Raw genomic sequence first — 19,257 nt, 5'->3', positions numbered from 1 at the left:
CAACCAACATCACTTGCATTTTATGTGTAGCCACCTCTTGTGAGAACTCTTGTGGTTCTAATATCCTTTAACTCTGGAGTCTTGCATCTCTTATTTTTCTCTCCTCTTTCTTTTTAATTCTCTAGCTCTCTCATGTCTGCACCTGCCAGGCCTGCTCACTCGTATCACTTTCTTCGCCCTGTTCTCTCGCCTGCATGCTTCTCCCCACTCGCTTTCTTCATCTCCTCTTCCTCTCAGCTTGGCTATTCCTGGGCATCCAACTCACTGTTACAAGTCCTTCAGTTAGTAAAAACCTTAGTTCTTTTAACCACTGAACTGAAAAGAGATGTTTCTTCTGCACCAGCTTGTTATAACACTGTTTTGAGGCCCACAGGCGGCTGGTTTAGCACAGTGGGCTAAACAGCTGGCTTGTAATGCAGAACAATGCCAGCAGCGTGGGTTCAATTCCTGTACTGGCCTCCCCGAACAGGAGCCGGAATGTGGTGACTAGGGGCTTTTCACAGTAATTTAATTGAAGCCTACTTGTGACAATAAGCTATTATTATTACAATCTACTCGCCCATATAATTAACTTCTGCTTGGCACCCTTTCTATGGTCTATGTCCCAAACAAAAAATATATTTGTGATTCCATGATTGGACAACACTTACTGAACAACCCTGAGTGTGCTAATAGCTCCGTTAACAACTACTTAATCAGTCAAGCTTGTAATGTGGCTCATTTGTGCGTACTAGGAGCAACATAGCTACACTCACAGGAACTGATTTTCTGCAAACAGAAGAAATATGTTCAAACTTTGTGCCTTTTAAAAAAAATTTACAGTACCCAATTCATTTTTTCCAATTAAGGGGCAAATAAGCGTGGCCAATCCACCTAGCCTGCACATCTTTGGGTTGTGGGGGTGAAACCCACGCAAACACGGGGAGAATGTGCAAACTCCACACGGACAGTGACCCAGAGCCGGGATCGAACCTGAGACCTCGGTACTGTGAGGCAACAGGGCTAACCAACTGTGCCACCGTGCTGCAAACCTTGTGTCTTCTTACCCGGGAGTTTGGGAAGCCAATTCTCCACTGCTTTCTCCATGGTTTGAAATTTGGCATTGCATTGTCCTGATTCATGTGAGATGAGTGACAACCTGTCTTTCTTTTTGGCAATATGCAATATCTACACCACCAAGTGAAATATTGAGTTGGAGGGCAGCACGGTGGCGCAGTGGTTAGCACTGCCACCATACAGTGCTGAGGACCCATGTTCGAGCCCGGCTCCAGATCACTGTCCTTGTGGAGTTTGCACGTTCTACCCGTATCTGTGTGGGTCTCACCCCAACAACCCAAAAAGATGTGCAGGGTAGGTGGCAAAAATTTTGGCCATGCTAAATTAGCCCTTAATTGGAAAAAATAATTTGGTATTCTAAATTTTTTTTTAAATACTGAGTTGTCACCTCAATATGTTTACACGGTGTGAATAATTAAGCGTACATAACACTTCCTTTCATTAGGCCTTAGACTGGTGTGAGTTGGTGTGACTTGTGTGAAATTCTCATTTTGTAAAGATATGGCTCAGTGGGTAACACTCCTCCCTCTGAATCACAAGATAGTGAGTTCACATCTTACTCCAGGGATTCGAGCACTAAAACATGGATTGACACTTCAGTGCTGCATCGTTGGATGGTCATGATGTGCTTTAGGATGTCAGTCATGAAAGTCACTATATAAGTGCAAGTCTTTCTTTTAAATGTTTGTAATTTGCGTATGAACTGGCAGGTGCTTAGTAGCAGCAGAAACCAAATTACTCTGGCCCAGAGTAATGCTCTGGGGACCCGGGGCTCGAATTCCACCATGGCAGGCAGTGGAATTTGGATTCAATGAAAAATCTGGAATTAAAAGTTGAATGATAATCATGAAAACATTGTTGATTTTCGTAAAAGCCCATCTGGTTCACTGTCCTTCAGAGAAGGAAATCTGTTGTCCTCTTTGGTCTGATCTACATGTAACTCCAGCCTCACAACAATGTGGTTGACCCTTAAATGTCCTCTGAAATGACCAAGCACGCCACTCAGTTGTACCAATCTGCTGAAACGTCTAAATAGAATGAGACGGGCGGACCACTCCGCATCAATCTAGGCACTGGAAATGACAACTGCAAACACAGCCCCGTCGACCTTGCAAAGTCCTTCTTTACTAACATCTGGGTGAGTGCCAAAATTGGGAAACAGACCAGTCCAGAAAAGGCCTGACATAGTCATACTCACAGAATCATACCTTTAGAGACAATGTCCCAGACACCACCAGGACAATCCTGTCCCACCATTAGGACAGACCCAGCAAAGATGGCAATACAATGCTATACAATTGGGAGGGAGTTGTCCTGGAACCTCAACATCAACTCCAGACCCCATGAAGACTTATGGTAACGGTCAAACATGGGCAAGGAAACCTGCTGATTACCACGTAGTGCCCCACATCAACTGATTAATCATTACTCCTCCATGTTGAACACCACTTGGAGGAAGCACTGAGTGTGACAAAGGCACAGTATGTACTCTGGGGCTGAGGACTTCAGTGTCCCCTACTGACCAAACTGGGTGAATCCGAAGGACATAGCTGCAAGACTGAGCTTGCAACAGGTAGTGAGGGAATCAACAAGAGGGAAAAACATACTTGACCTCAGCCTCCCATGTGCATCTGTTGTTGACTGCATTGGGAGGAACATAGAACAGTACAGCACAGAACAGGCCCTTCGGCCCTCGATGTTGTGCCAAGCATTGTCCGAAACCAAGATCACGCTATCCCACTCCCTGTCATTCTGGTGTGCTCCGTGTGCCTATCCAATAACCGCTTGAAAGTTCCTAAAGTGTCCGACTCCACTATCACAGCAGGCAGTCCATTCCACACCCTAACCACTCTCTGATAAAGAACCTAGCTCGGATATCCCTCCTATATCTCCCACCCTGAACCTTATAGTTATGCCCCCTTGTAACAGCTACATCCACCCGAGGAAGAGTTCTGTCTCCACCTTGTGGAGTCCCGTCTTCACATTGAGGATAACCTCCATGCAATCCTCAGCCAGAAGTACTGAGTGGGTAATTAATCTCTGCCTCTACCTGAGGTCTCCAACATCACTGATGCCAGTTTCCAGCTAATTCAATTTGCTCCATGTGATATCAAGAAACGGTTGAAGGCAAAGGCTATGGGCCTGACAATATTCCGGCAGTACTACTGAAGACTTGTGCTTCAGAACGTGCCACAACTCTAGCAAAGCTGTTCCAGTCCAGACATCTACCCAGTAATGTGGAAAATTGACGAGGTATGTTTGTCCTTTACAAACAAAGCAGGGCAAATCCAATTCAGCCGATTCCTGCCCCATCATACTCTCAATCATCAGAAAAGTGATGATGTGGAGATGCCAGCGCTGGACTGGGGTGGGCACAGTAAGAAGTTTCATCAGGTTAAATCACCTGATGAAGGAGCAGTGCTCTGACAGCTTATGATTTCAAATAAACCTGTTGGACTTTAACCTGGTGTTGTGAGGGCAGCACGATGGCACAGTGGTTAGCATTGTTGCCTGTGGCACTGAGGACCCGGGTTCGAATCCCGGCCCTGGGTCACTGTCCGTGTCCTCCCTGTGTCTGCGTGGGTTTCGCCCCCACAACCCAAAAGATGTGCAGGATAGGTGGCTTGGCCACCCTAAATTGCCCCTTAATTGGAAAAAATAATTGGGTACTCTAAATTTATTTTTTAAAACCTGGTGTTGTGAGACTTTTTACTGTGCCCATCAGAAAAGTGATGGAAGGCATCAACAGTGCTATCAAGTGGGAATTGCTTAGCAATAACCTGCTCGCTGATGCTCAGTTTGGGTTCTGCCAGGGTCACTCGACCTCTGACACCATTACAGCCTTGGTTCACACATGGACAAAAGAGCTGAACCCAGAAGTGGGTGAGGTGAGAATGATTACCCTTGGCATCAAGGTGCCAAACTGGAGTCAATGGGAACCAAGGAAAATCCTCTCCTGGTTGAAGTCATACCTCGCACAAATAATGCCAAGGCTTGGGCTGACAAGTGGCAAGTAAAATTCACAAGTGTCAAATAATGGGGCTGGTTTAGCACAGTGGGTTAAACCAGCCCACCAGGGCGGGTTAAATTCCCGTACCGGCCTCCCTGAACAGGGTGCCGGAATGTGGCGATTCAGGGCTTTTCACAGTAACTTCATTGAAGCCTACTTGTGACTATAAGCAATTATTATTATTAATGACCAACTCCAACAAGAAAGAACCCAACCATCAGCCTTGCAATCAATGGCCTTACCATTACTAAATCCCTGCTATTAACATCCTGGGGGTTACCTTTGACCAGAAACTGAACTGAACAAGCCATATAAATACTGTGGCAACAAGAGTGAATCAGAGGTTAGGAATACTGCGGTGAGAAATTCACCTCCTGACCCCTCAATGTCTATCCACAAGTCAGGGGTGTGACAGAATATCCCACTTGCCTGGATGAGTGCAACTCCAACAACACTTAAGAAGCTTGACACTATCCAAAACAAAGCAGCCTGCCTAATTGGCACCCATCCACAAACATTCATTCCCTTCACCACCGATGCACCGTAGCAGCCGTGTGTGCCATCTGCAAGGTACACTGCAGGAACTTGGCAAACACCTTCACACACGACTACTACCATCTAGAAGGACCGGGGCAGCAGATACATGGAAACACCATCACCTGGAGGTCCTGCTCCAAGCCACACCATCATGACTTGGAAATATATCGCTGTTCCTTCACTGTCGCTGAGCCAAAACCCTTCCTAATAGCACCTTGGGTGTGCATACACGACATAGTTCAAGAAGGCAGCTCAACATCAACTTCTTGAGGACAATTTGGGATGGGCAATAAATGTTGACCTAGCCAGCAGAACCCACATCCCTTGAATGAATAAAAAAAATACTTTGAAAGTCAAATGTAAATGCAACAAAAATATCACTTATGTGTTAGAACATAGAGGTAAGAAATAGGAGCAGAAGTAAGCCAGCCTGTCCTTCAAGTCTGCCAGCTTTTGCTTTTATGCATTTGTATTTTCTCAGAGGAATCTACTTTTTCCCCCTCTCCATATTCCTGCTACAGAGGAAAGATTCTTACTGGGGTTTGGTCAGCAATGGTCCTCCGTTGCCTCACCGAGGCAGCAGGTTCTTCACGTAAATTTCAGCAAGCTATTTGAGGGTTACACAGTTGAGCCTAACCCTGTCTTTACTCCTGCTGCTCCAGTCATGAAATGGTTATCTGATGGAAAGGGAAGCCCCAGTTAATATTCCAACAACCCCGCAGCCGACAGATGCGGAGGTCAATTATAATGCCCCAAGTAACATTGGCCAAGTCGACATCAGCTAGAATTGAATCTACTATTTAGATTTTTAAGCTTTTTTGCAGTTCACCTGCCAATTTTATTTTTTTTAATTTAGAGTGCCCAATTATTTTTTTTCCAATCAAGGGGAAATTTACTGTGGCCGTTCCACCTAACCTATAAATTTTTTTGGGCTATGGAAGTTGGACCAACGCAGACACCGGGAGAATGTGCAAACTCCACATGGTCAGGGATCGAACCCGAGGTAGGGTTCGAGCCCAGGTCCTCGGGGCCGGCATCGAGCCCGGGTCCTCGGGGCCGGCATCGAGCCCGGGTCCTCGGGGCCGGCATCGAGCTCGGGTCCTCGGGGCCGGCATCGAGCCCGGGTCCTCGGGGGCCGGCATCGAGCCCGGGTCCTCGGGGCCGGCATCGAGCTCGGGTCCTCGGGGCCGGCATCGAGCCCGGGTCCTTGGGGCCGGCATTGAGCCTGGGTCCTCGGGGCCGGCATCGAGCTCGGGGCCGGCATCGAGCCCCGGGTCCTCGGGGCCGGCATTGAGCCTGGGTCCTCGGGGCCGGCATCGAGCTCGGGGCCGGCATCGAGCCGGGTCCTCGGGGGCCGGCATTGAGCCTGGGTCCTCGGGGCCGGCATCGAGCCCGGGTCCTCGGGGCCGGCATCGAGCCCGGGTCCTCGGGGCCGGCATCGAGCTCGGGGCCGGCATCGAGCCCGGGTCCTCGGGGCCAGCATTGAGCCTGGGTCCTCGGGGCCGGCATCGAGCTCGGGGCCGGCATCGAGCCCGGGTCCTCGGGGCCGGCATCGAGCCCGGGTCCTCGGGGCCGGCATCGAGCTCGGGGCCGGCATCGAGCTCGGGTCCTCAGCGCTGTGAGGCAGCAGTGCTGCCCCCATCTGCCAAATTTAAAGGTGGTTATTCACCCGAACGACAGACAATTTAATAATTTCAACACCTGCTGCAGTTTTCCATTTGAAAAATGTTTTTATTGTGGCCAAACATATGTTTAGCCTCTTTACAACAAAGTGGGAGAGGAATAAGTATCCTAGAAATAGCGCTTGGCTGGGCAAGTCACACCTCTCCAAGGATATTTTAAACCTTTAAAAAAAAAATTTGATTGCATCTTCGGCGTAGAATTATTCTCAACCAGTAGTTTATCGTCCAGGAATTGTCATCAAGCTTATTCTTTGCTGGACTAACCCTACATTTAGTGTTACTCTGGCAGTAATTTTTAGGATGTTTAATTTATTGCATTAAGGCACTTTTAAAAAGTGTTCACAGTGCTGAAGTTTAGTTAATCCAAATGTGGCCTAATCCTTGCTGTTTGTTTTCAGGCAGCATGTCACAATGAACTCTTCATTATCTGGGCCTACAGCAGTAGCTGATGTGATTAAAGATCTAGACTCTCAGATAGCAGTAAGTAGTGCCTGAGTTGGTCTTGACTGGCATGAGAGAATGCAGCAGCAGAATATGGACAGGGGTTTTGCATTAGATTTTGCTTTCTGGTGTAGACAATGGAAGTTAAATATCTTTCGTGCAAATGTTTGATGTGAATAGCGTAGAAAGTCACAATTTCTGAGGCTGCAGCTAGGTTAGCTATAAAATAATCGTCTTGTTGAAAACGTTTTGTGTATATTTTTGCTAATTCTCCTCCCCTTCTGGAGGTAATTTTCCACAATGTTTTTTAAAAATAAATTTAGATTACCCAATTATTTTTTCCAATTAAGGGGCAATTTAGCGTGGCCAATCCACCTACTCTGCACATTTTTGGGTTATGGGTGTGAAACCCACGCAGACACGGGGAGAATGTGCAAACTCCACACGGACAGTGACCCAGAGCCGGGATCGAACCTGGGACCTCAGCGCCGTGAGGCGGTTGTGCTAACAAACAGGCCACCGTGCTGCCCATTTTCCACAATGTTAGCAGTCATTCACCAGAGGTTAGACTGAATGTCAGCAGGCCCTGTACTCCTGAAGATCCCATGCATATATTTCCAGTGCAGACTGATGCTTCATGGTTAGAATCTGACTATCCCTCCCTAAACCACCCAGAATGAATTTTCCAACCTCAACAGTGTCACAGAATCAAACTCGGGATTCTTTGTCTGTGTAATCAGCTACTCACTGCCTTAAATAACTGACTGGTACTCTTCAACTCCAAGCAATAAGAAAATTAGATATAATGGAAATGAATCATTAAAATACATGCCATTGCTTTATAAAAGTATATAGATGGTGTAAAATGCTTGGGCGAGGGGGAAACCCTCGTTCAAACTTGAACATTCTGAATTTCAACATGTATGGTGCACCCTCAATGGGGAGATATATTCAATAGCCCAAACTGTCTCAATTCAATCAAAGTATTCCTAAACTTAGTGTGTGCAAAACTACATTTACCTTAAAGCTCCCTGCTGCTGACAACGGCTTGACTTTGCCAATATTGTCCAAGGTTCTATTGCTGTCTTTCAGGATCTAGAACCCAATTAGAGGAAGTTTTTTAAAAAAACTGATGTTTCAAAGCAAAGATGCTTCCAAAAATTAATATCAGAAACCTCTGCCAGCAACCCAGCCATACATTAGTATGCTCGTCATTTACTGTTGTGTACCTAACACAGCTTCCGTTAATCAAAAAGCACAGGATGGCACGGTGGTGCAGTGGTTATCACTGCTGCCTATGGCACTGAGGACCCAGTTTCGATTCTGGCCCCTAATCACTGTCCATGTGGAGTTTGCACATTCTCCCCGTGCCTGCGTGGGTCTCACCCCCACAACCCAAAGATGTAAGGTTAGGTGGATTGGCCACACTAAATTGCCCCTTAAATGGGAAAAAAATAACTGGGTACTTCTAAATTTTTTTTTTTTAAAGCATGACAGCTAGGAACACTTGTAAACCATTCCTTTAAAAATAACTGCATATATTGTGGATTTTCCATTCTGCAATATGTAAGTCAGTATTGTAGAACTCCTTCTTGGATTAATTCTGCAGTATCATGCATCATTGGTCATTCTTTGTTGCCGCAATGGGACCCTAATATATATCATATGACTTATGTTATCATATACCTTTATCTGATGTCACCTCGATCACTTCTTTGCACATAGGAATGTCCAACAAAGCTTTAAAAGACAAAAGCAGTTATAAAAGAATGATTTAAAAGATTTAAGTGCAACAATGTCTGACTTTAGGACATGCCAATAAATGGCACGATTCCGTATAATAACTTTCTCATTCTGAACCTAAATGGGGATAGTTGCATCGTTTGGTTTCTAAATTAAGCACAGTCATGCAATAAGTTGAGGGGGGGGAAGGAAAGTGGAAATTAGAAAGCACTCTAATCACGGACATGGAAAAACAATGATTCGGTATTTCACACAATATGTGATTTAGACATTGAATGTTTGGGGTGTTTTATTAAATGCGTTTATGTTCAACTTGAGGGATTTGTCTACAGGATAAAGCAGATGAAATATGCTGGTGCTTATTGCCCAATACTACAAGGTGCCAAACTATCACAACATATTTAACATGAGACGTTGTGACTTCAGTATTGTAAACCATACTAATTTGATCATTGTGTGTAAGTATCTTCCAGGTTGCACAACTGGGGCATAAATACTGATTTTTCTAGAAAATTGATGGTGTCAGCAGTTTACTAGTGCAACCCCTTAATTACGTTTTTAATCTGCTCCTGCATGTGAAAACTAAACAAGCCTTTGCTGAACTAATTTCTTTGCAATAGTATTTCCATTGGCACTTTGGGTACTGACTAGTATGCTTAGAAAATCTCTTTAAACTGCCTTGTATTGCGCACACCAGGTAATGATCACAAAAACACACTGATTTTCTTGTCAATTACTTTCCTCACTCACAGGTATCAACTCGTTATGAGTGCAGATCCATGCATACCTGTGCATTCCATACCCTCACCCAGGTAGACATTACCCCTGTGTGAGTTTTGCTGAAGAATGCTCGCAGTCCTTTTGGTACTATCCTATCAACCCAGCTCTGTCCTTACCCCACTATGGGCGATGCGGGAGCACAGTGGTTAACACTGATGCTTCACAGCACCAGGGTCCCAGGTTCAATTCCCAGCTTGGGTCACTGTCTGTGCGGACCCTGCATGTCCTCCCCGTGTCTGCATGGGTTTCCACCGGGCATTACAGTTTCCTCCCACAAATCCCGAACATCATGCTTGTTCGGTGAATTAGACATTCTGAATTCTCCCTCTGTGTACCCGAACAGGCGCAGGAGTGTGGTGATTAAGGGATTTTCACAGTAACTTCATTGCAGTGTTACTGTAAGCCTACTCGTGACACTGATACTATTTTTACACATTCATACTCCGCATACTTCCAAGTTACCAAGCAAGAGCCTTGGTTGATTTTTTTTTTTGCTTTTCCCCCTCTCCTCATCCTGAGCCCAGGGGTGCTGAGGTTAATTGTTATGCTTTTGATTCCACTCGAGCTGAAATTAGTTAGCTTCGAGCTACACTGAAGAAACTCGCCGAACTATTTGGGGACCGAGTGAAAATTTTCTGGCCAAGAAATAAAAGCTGGAATACACATAATGATATATGAAAAAGTTGGGATAAATGTTCCGAGTCGCTTTATGTGGGCCAAGTACGTTTATTTATCCAGAGTGAAAAGACTACCAGTATTTTTTAGTTTAGAGTACCCAATTCATTTTTACCCATTGAGGGACAATTTAGTGTGGCCAATCTACCTAGCCTGCACATCTTTGGGTTGTGGGGGCGAAACCCACGCAAACAGGGGGAAAATGTGCAAATGGGTTGTGGGGGCGAAACCCACGCAAACAGGGGAAGAATGTGCAAACTCCACACGGACAGTGACCCAGAGCCAGGATCGAACCTGGGACCTCAATGCCGTGAGGCAACAGGGCTAACCCACTGCGCCATTGTGCTGCCCTGACTACCAGTATTTTGATAATTTGCAATACAATATTTGTAATGCAATTATTTTACCATCAGTATAATGTCACTGAAGCCCATGCCTGCTGCATGATGCCAGTTATCAAACTCCTGAGCTAGAATCTAAGTTACAGAGCAGGATGATCTAAAGGAACTAATTCTGCTCTTATATCTTATGAAAGAGTCGGGCCCATTCAGGACTAAGGGGACGATCTGTGGGTGGAGTCAGAAGGCATTGGTAGGGTGTTGAACGAATACTTTACAACTGTCTTCACCCATGAGAATGAGGATATAGGTATGCAACTCAGGGAGAATCACAGAATCTACAGTGCAGAAGAAGGCCATTCGGCCCATCGAGTCTGTGCCAGCCCCAATCCAAAACTTTTTTTTTGGCAACTTGTTTATTTCTTTGTCCATAACAAGCTTGCATTGTACCATGTTGTAATCGCTATCACTACAATGCTCCCCCAACAACACCTCAGCTACTTGTCCGGCTTCATTCCCCAGAATTGGGCCCAGTACTGCGCCGTCCCTTGTTGGACCCATTACATGTTAACCTAAAAAGTTCTCCAGCATACATTTTAAGAACTCCATTCCATCTAAGCCCTTAACACGATGACTATCCCAATTAATGTTGGGAAAGTTGAACTCGCCTAATATAATTACCCCATTGTTATTTATTCACACCTCTGCGAATTGCACACATATTTGGTCCTCAATTTACCACCTACTAACTGGGGTCTATAATCACCCAGCATGTGACTGTCCCTTTTTTATTCCTAAACTCCTCACAAAGCCTCATTTCATGCTCCCTCCAAGATATATTTTAATCCTTAACTAATAATGCAATGCCTCCTCCTCTTTTACCCCTCCTGTGTCTCACCTGAAGATGCTATATCTCGGGATGTTGAGCTGTCAATCCTGCCCCACCCTCAGCCACGTTTCTGGGATGACTACTATATCACAATTCCATGTGTAAATCCTCGCCCTTAACTCATCCGTTTTACCTGTAGCACTCTGGCATTGAAGTGGAGGACATCCAGCTTATTTTGATTATTTCGAAAAGTATTTCAATTAGAAATGTTGCCTTTGACATACCTTTTTCACGTGGAATGTTATCTCTTACAATGCCAAATAGTTTCGCAATTCCTATAAGGATCTCATGAAATTTTAATGTTGCAATGTAAAATGTGATCAAAAACTGCTGGATTTCTCAAATGTAATATTGTGTTGAGGTCAGTCTTGGGATCCTCACTCATCAATACATCTTCTAAAGTGGATATAGTTTACAGCACGTTTCATGGTGAAGCAATATTTTAATATTTTATTATCTTTAATCGCTTTATAACAATTAAGTCAGTCTCCAGGCAATTCCATCGGTCTCCCTACTGATTGCACAGATGCACTGCTTTTACTTTTGTTTTGTCTAGAATTGAGGTTGGATGCGGAGGGAGAAAATCATTGCAAGGGTGGTTTTCTTGACTTTTCCAAATTACAGAGAGAGACCTTGGCAGTGGAGCACATGTCTGATCTTAATGAATGTCTGTCTGAAGAAATATGCTATAATTTAACCCAAAAAATGCCTCTGCCATTCCTTCTCAACCTTTTTGTCAATTTCTTACAATGTTGCTTTGTGCTTGCTCTTAACTGAAGGTATAATAACTTATTTTTGCATGCTTTGTTTTTAGGGCAGTGGCTTATATACTTTAACTGAAATGACTGTAATACAGTGAATGACTTTTATAGGGTTTAGGATTGCTGTAAAATTTACTCTCAAAACAACTTTATTAGAGAGCAAAACCTCTGAATGTTATACAGGTATATTAATGTTGGTTTATATTTACAACCCCATGGTTATGAGAAGGGTACAGCCAAAATAGTTTAATGCATTTCAATTTTTTCACAACCTGAAGATGCTTGCCAATGAAAGCATAGCTCAGAAACTTGCTACATTTAAATGTTTGCAAAAAAACTGCATTACAAAAATTATGTTTTTCTTTTATGTTTTGAACAGCTGATTGGTCCCGGCCCCCACAATCCCAAACAGAAACAGGATTTGGAGAAACTTAATGATTTAAAGACCAAAGCCCAACAGATTATGAACCAGTTTGGACCTGCAGCTCTAATAAATTTGACAAATTTTCCCTCAATAAAACCTGATCCATCCAGTACACCACCTCCAAATACAATGGCTAATAGCACTGCTGTGGTAAAGATACCTGGAACACCAGGCTCAGGGGGACGCCTGAGTCCAGAAGGAAATCAGGTATTCAAGTTTTAAAGATTTAAATGTTTTACTTTTTCTGTCTCATCTTAGTTTCATCCTTTGTAGAATTTTACCTCCGCCTTTAGATTCAGGGATGAAAGGATAGTGGGTACAGCTATCCTAATGACTACTGCCATTTTCACTATGGCTGATGGGCTGTGTTTTTATGGGTGAGAGAGAGTCTGACGTTTTCAACTCTCCTGTTTGACAAAGAACTTAGGAAACTTAATCCACTGTTGCAAACAGGCTCGAGTAACTAGCAGCTCTAAGATGCTCACCTCGTGAATCTGCAACACAGGACCACGGGCTAAAGAACAGAAGTATGCAATAGACAGAGCTCAGCAATCCACAACTAACAGGTTAGATCAAATCTCTACAGCCCTACCGCGTTCTGTTACGAATGAAATGAAATGAAAATCGCTTATTGTCACATTCCAGCGCCTGTTCGGAGAGGCTGGTACGGGAATTGAACCGTGCTGCTGACCTGCCTTGGTCTGCTTTAAAAGCCAGCTCTTTAGCCCTGTGCTAAACCAGCCTGGTGGTGGACAATTAAAAAGAATTAACCGGAGGAGAAGGCTCCCAGGAACAGCCATGCCGTCAATGATGGGAGAGCTCAGCATATCCATGCAAAATATAAGGTTGAAGCTTTTGCAACCACCTTCAGCCAGAATCGTTGATAATCAGTCTAAGCCCCCTTTGGAGGTCCCTACCATCACAGGTACCATTCTTCAGCTAATTTGATTCACTCCACCTACTAGAAAGCAACAGCTGAAAGCACTGGACACTGCAATGGCTAAGGGCCCTGACAATTGTCCAGCAACAGTACTGAAGACTTATGCTGCGCCCCTAGCCAAGCTGTTCCAGTACAGCCGCAAGACTGGCATCTTCTCGCCTTTATGGAAAATTGTCCGGCTTTGTCCTATCCACAAAAACCAGGATCCATCAAATCGGGCCAGTTACTGCCTCATCAACAGTCTTACGAAGGAGTACAAATCTGCTCACCAAAGCTCAGTTTGAGTGCTGCCTGGGCCACTCAGTGATTTCAGGACAGCTTTGGTCTAAACATGGACAAAAGAGTTGAATTCTGGAGGTGAGGGGAGAAAGACATCCTTTGACATCAAGGTAGCATTTGTCAAGTGTTGCGTCAAAGAACTCTAACAAAATTGAAGTAAACAGGAATGTAGTGAAAGCTCTCCACTAGGTTCATGCCTAGCACGAAGAAAGATGGTGGTGATTATTGGAGGCTAGTTTTCTTATCCCCAGAAAGTTGCCACAGGTGTTCCTCAGGGTCAGGTCCTCAGCCCAACCATCTTCAGCTGCATCATCAATGACTGTCCGCCTGTTATAGGTCAGAATGTTCGCAATTCTTGACTCTTGAGATACTAAAGAGCTTTGTGTCTGCATGCAGCAAGATCTGGACAACATTCTGGCCTGGGCTGATGAATCGCAAATATTCACAGCACGCAAGTGTCAGGTAATGGCCATTTTCCGAAAATTCAACCATCTCCGCTTGACATTCAATGGCATTAATATTGCTGAACCCTCCACCAGGGGCTGGTTTAGCACACTGGGCTAATTAACTGGCTTTTAAAGCAGACCAAGGCAGGCCAGCAGCACGGTTCAATTCCCGTACCAGCCTCCCCGAACAGGCGCCGGAATGTGGCGACTAGGGGCTTTTCACAGTAACTTCATTTGAAGCCTACTTGTGACAATAAGAATTTTTCATTTCATTTCACCAAATTCTCACGGTTGCTACTGACCAGAAACTTAACTGGACTAGCTATATAAATATTGTGACTACAAGCGCAGGTCAGCAGCTGGGAATTCTGTTGAGTCATTCGCCTTGTGTCTCCCAAAAGCTTCCCCACTATCTACGAGACTCAAGTCAGGAGTGTGATGGAATACTCTCCACTTGCCTGAATGAGGGCAGCTCCAAGAACAATCAAGCTCAACATCATCTAGGACAAAGTAGCCTGCTTGATTGGCACCCCATCCACCACGTTTAATATTCACTACCTCCACCACTGATGCACAGTAGCAGCAGTATGTACCATCTACAAGATACGTTGCAGCAACACTCCAAGCCTCCTATAACATCTTCCAAGCCCATGTCCTCTGCCACCTAGCTGAACAAAGGCGGTAAACACAAGAAGATCACCTGCAAACCCCCCCCCCCCCCCCCCCCCCCACCACCACCAAGCCATTCACCATCCTGACTTGGAACTATATCACCGTTCTTTCACTGCCGCTGGGGCAAAATCCTGGAACTTCCTCTCTAACAACACTAATGTACTTACATCAGATGGATTGCATCGGTTGCAGAAGGCAACTCGCCACCACCTTCTCGCGGCAATTCGGGATGGGCAATAAATGTTGGCCGAGCTAGCAACTCTTGCATAGTATGAATGACTAAAATGAAAAGTCACATTTTTGGATGCAGTGCTTTAACTCTACTTAACTTGTAGCTCAGACAGAAACATGCTAAAGTGGGAAAAGGGTTTTTCATCTCAACAATTGTGTTGGAACTTAACAGTCGGTCAAAAACAAAGCATTTCAATCTTAAGCTCTAACTTGGAACTCATTTTAGTTGTTTCTTGATGAGCTTTTGAACAGAAATTTCCAAGATTAAACATGGTACTTTAATAGCAAAGATGACGTAAAAAGTTTTTGAGCAAAAGTGCAAGTAAATTTGAACAAACATTTGTGGTGAAATGTACACATCACACATTGCATTATTAACGGAAGGAGCGAGTTGAGACATTAGTTCATTTGTAATATATGTTAAACCAAAAGTATTGTCTCTTAATTAAACAGGAAAATATCTTGAGGGCACCTTTGTGTATAGGACTGAATTCCCCTCCCCCCAGCCGTAATAATTGTCAACTCAACGGACTTAATATGAATTTTTTGCATCTTTTGTTCTAATTGTATATTCAGGTTTTAAGTAAGAAGAAGCTGCAGGACCTGGTGCGTGAGATTGATCCAAATGAGCAACTTGATGAAGATGTTGAAGAAGTAAGCTTTATACACAAATTGACAGCATTAAAAATGTAAAGTACTACTTCGCCCTGCAGTATTTATTTGTGGTGGGAAAAGTTGTTATTTTTTAAATCCCCTTCAGAATCCTTTGTTACTTGGCAGTTCTTTTGAGTATAAATGCTATGCTGACACACCATCCCCGAATAAAATTACTCTTTGCATTCCTTCCTCCATTATTCTTTACAAGCTTTAAAACTCAAATGTGGTGTCATTCAATCACCACTTTTTGACTTCCTTACCTTTTATTGCGTGCAGTATCATAGGGGTTATGTTACTGTACTAACAATCCAAAAATCTTAGAATCTACAGTGCAGAAGGAGGCCATTCGGCCCATCAAGTCTGCGCCGGCTCTTTGAAAGAGCACCCTACTTAAGCCCATGCCTCCACCCTAGCCCACCTAACCTTTTCTTTTTGGACACTGAGGGCAATTTATTGTGGGGCTGCCAGAGGGGAGGGAAGGCCCGACACCCACAGAGCACTTCACAGAGATATTTGGTACAATGGTGGGGGTGGGGGGGAATTCATGTCCCCCCTCGAGCTGTACCGAGCCCATCATACACTCCTTGAAGATCCGCTGCGTGCGGTAATTGTGAAGTTCCATATATTCAAAGAGAAAGAGTGGGTCCTGAGGTGGGTGAAGGAGCATTGAGAGTTTAAATGGGGGAGCCACGCCATCCGGTTTTACCAATGGGGGAGCGGAACTGGTGAAGAAGAGGGCTGCATTCAACAGAGCCTCCTTGCATAAAAGTGAAATTCCGTTTGGTTGGTCTAACCAGCTCGGCTTAGTGACTTTCAAGGGAAAGGACTATGTATTTGATGCACTGGGAGTGACCGACTCCTTTGTTAAGAAATACGGGCTGGGAGCAGTTGAGTGTTTGGGTGGTGGGGACGGTCATATTGAATTGTTGCGTTGTTGGGATTCCGTTTTTTTTTCTTGATGGGGTTGAATTTTTACAGTTTGGATTTAGATTTGGGGTTTAGTTCTATGTGTGGTTCTGTTCTGTTTGTTATGATAGTATATAGCTCCCTTTCGGAGCCCAGTGGTTTATGGGGTTTTAGTATTTTGTTGTTTTTAACCATTGTTCACCTTGCCTACATTTGGTGTGGTTGTATTCAAGGGTGTGATGGGGTGGGGGTAGTCTGCTGGCAGTGCCTGCAAATGCTTCTTTGCTCAGTCTTTTGATTTGGTTTGGTGGCCATCTTAGGCGGCCCTGTTTGCTGGACATTGTACATATATTTTTTGTCAATTTTACATTTTATTATTATCCACTTTTTATTTTTTTTAGAAAATATTTTATTCAAGGCATTTTCAGATACACACACAAAATCAATAAACTGCTGCATCCTACCTGCCACCCTGACTCCATCCCCCCCCCCCCCCCCCCCCCCCCCCAAAACCCTTGCTGACCCTTCAATCCTCCTTAAAGAAATTGATAAAAGGCTTCCATCTCGGAGTGAACCCCTCTGAAGGCCGACCTTCTCCAGCTTCAGGAAGTTTGCCAGGTCACTCGCCCACACTCGTGCTTTCGGTAACTCTGACGCTTGCCACCCTAGCAAAATATGTCTCCGGGCTATTGGGGAGACAAAGGCCAAAACATCGGCTTTTGTCACCCCCTGGATTCCCAGTTTGGACAACCCAAATATCGCTACCTCTGGACTCCGAACCACCTCCGCCCCCAGCACCTTGGACATCACGTCCGAGAACCCTTGCCAGAACCCCCTCAGCATTGGACTCGCCCAGAACATGTAAACATGATTCGCAGACCGTCCCACGCACTGCCCGCACCTGTCCTCTAACCCCGCAAAGAACCTACTCATCCTCTCCACTGTCATTTGAGCTCTATGCACCACTTTAAACTGGATGAGGCTTAACCTCACATATAATGATGCGTTCACCCACCGCAAAGCCTCTACCCACGACTCGTCTCTCAGCTCCTCCTCGAATTTACGCTCCAATGTCCCCCACCAGGGCTCCCTCCCACTCCACCAATTCCTTTATAGATATCCAAAACCTACCCTTCTCTATTTTGTCCTTCGATAGGACCTTGTCCTGCTACCCCACGGGCGGCAGCCTAGGAAAGGACTCTTACCTGGTTCACTAATGACCTTTCGGGAAGGAAATCTGTTGTCCATGCCTTGTCTGTCCTACATGTGACTCCAGATCCACAGCAGTGTGGTTGACTCTTAACTGCTCTTTGACATAGTTCAACAAGCCACTCCGTTCAAGGGCAGTTAGGGATGAGCAACACATGCTGACCTTGCCAGTGCTGCCCACTTGTCATGAAAGAATAAATAAAGTACAGAAGGATCTGGGTGTCCTGGTCCATGAATCGCACAATGTTAGTTTGCAGGTACAGCAAATGATTAGGAAGGCAAATGGAATGTTGTTTATTGGAAGGGGAATGGAATAAAAAAGTAGGGAAGTTTTGCTGCAAAGTGTACAAGGCATTCGTGAGACCACATCTGGAGTACTGTGTACAGTTTTGGTCCCCTTACTTGAGAAGTAAATGTATTAGAAACAGTTCAGAGAAGGTTTACTTGACTGATAACTGGGATGGTGGGGTGAGGTTATGTTGTGAGGAAAGGTTAACACTGTATCTAGTAGAGTTTAGAAGGTGAGAGGTGACCTTATTGAAACATGGAGAATCCTGAGGGAAATTTACTGGCTGAATGCTGAGAGGATCTTTTGTTTTATGGGAGAGATTAGAACTGGGGGGGGGCACAGTACAAAAATAAGGGCTCTCCAAGGCAGAGATGAGGAGAATATTTTTCTGTGAGAGATGTTAGTATGTGTAATTCTGTTCCCAGAGAGCAGTCAAAACAGAGTCAGTTTAAGGCTGAGTTAGATTCTTCATTGACAAAGGGTCTCAAGGGTATAGGGGGTAAATAGGAAAGTCGAGTTGAGGCCACAATCAGATTATCCATGATCTTGCCTAATGGCAAAGCAGGACCAAATGGCCCATTGCTCTGAATTTGGATATTCGTATGTTCATATGCATAGCAGCTGGCAAATTTAAATTTAATTCTGTAAATCTGGAATATAAAGCTAATGACCGTAATGGTAATTGTCATAAAAGCCCATCTGCTTCAGTCATGAAATCATGCTTGTTACCCTGTCTGGTCTGTATGTGACTCCAGACTCTCTGCAACTATCCTCTGAAAGGGGGACACTCAATTGTCAAATAGGTAATTCATCACCACCTTGTCAAAGGAAATTAGAGATGAGCAATAAATGCTGACTTTGCCAGCGATTTGCACATCCCATGAATGAATTTTTTAAAAACTCTCCCGTACTCCTTCAACCTTGATGATATCCTTGTACTGTGAATCTTAGTCTTCATCAAGATTTCTTAATTTGTAATTTTAAGAACTACCATTTATCTTCAATCATTTTCTTAGTCATATCTCATCAATTCTTTCATCAAATGGTACATTGTAGAGGGAGTTTGAAAATATATACTGTTATAAGCTAGTGGGCTCAGCAAGGTTCTTTCAGTAGCTCAGTTCCTTAATGAACTTCATGGTGCTGAGGCATAGAGACCAAGAAGGTTCAAGGTCTAATACTCTGCTTTCTCAGCTAATGCAACTAGAACAGTACTTTGGCAACTTTATTTCTAGGCTATCCAGAGTATGTGGGCGCTGGATTAGAAAATTATCAACCTTGGCTGTAAAGTC

At 44.4% G+C, this 19,257-nt stretch overlaps 1 protein-coding gene across 3 annotated transcripts in view; it reads left to right on the top strand.

Moving 5' to 3' along the window:
• Nucleotides 1-19,257, top strand: part of taf12 (TAF12 RNA polymerase II, TATA box binding protein (TBP)-associated factor) — a 34,233-nt gene that overhangs the window by 379 nt on the left and 14,597 nt on the right. The window contains exons 2-4 of one of the 3 annotated variants that reach the window (XM_038795655.1): nt 6,688-6,765; nt 12,292-12,543; nt 15,481-15,558. In XM_038795655.1, the coding sequence (XP_038651583.1) occupies nt 6,697-6,765; nt 12,292-12,543; nt 15,481-15,558 (399 nt within the window). In that variant the 5' untranslated portion in view covers nt 6,688-6,696. Of the gene's footprint in view, nt 1-6,683; nt 6,766-12,291; nt 12,544-15,480; nt 15,559-19,257 lie in introns of all 3 variants that reach the window. The other 2 variants (XM_038795647.1, XM_038795662.1) reach the window with 2 other exon arrangements.

Source organism: Scyliorhinus canicula, chromosome 1, assembly GCF_902713615.1.
Source record: "Scyliorhinus canicula chromosome 1, sScyCan1.1, whole genome shotgun sequence".
NCBI classification, from domain to species: domain Eukaryota; kingdom Metazoa; phylum Chordata; class Chondrichthyes; order Carcharhiniformes; family Scyliorhinidae; genus Scyliorhinus; species Scyliorhinus canicula.
This window is presented reverse-complemented; position numbering and strand designations above follow the sequence as displayed.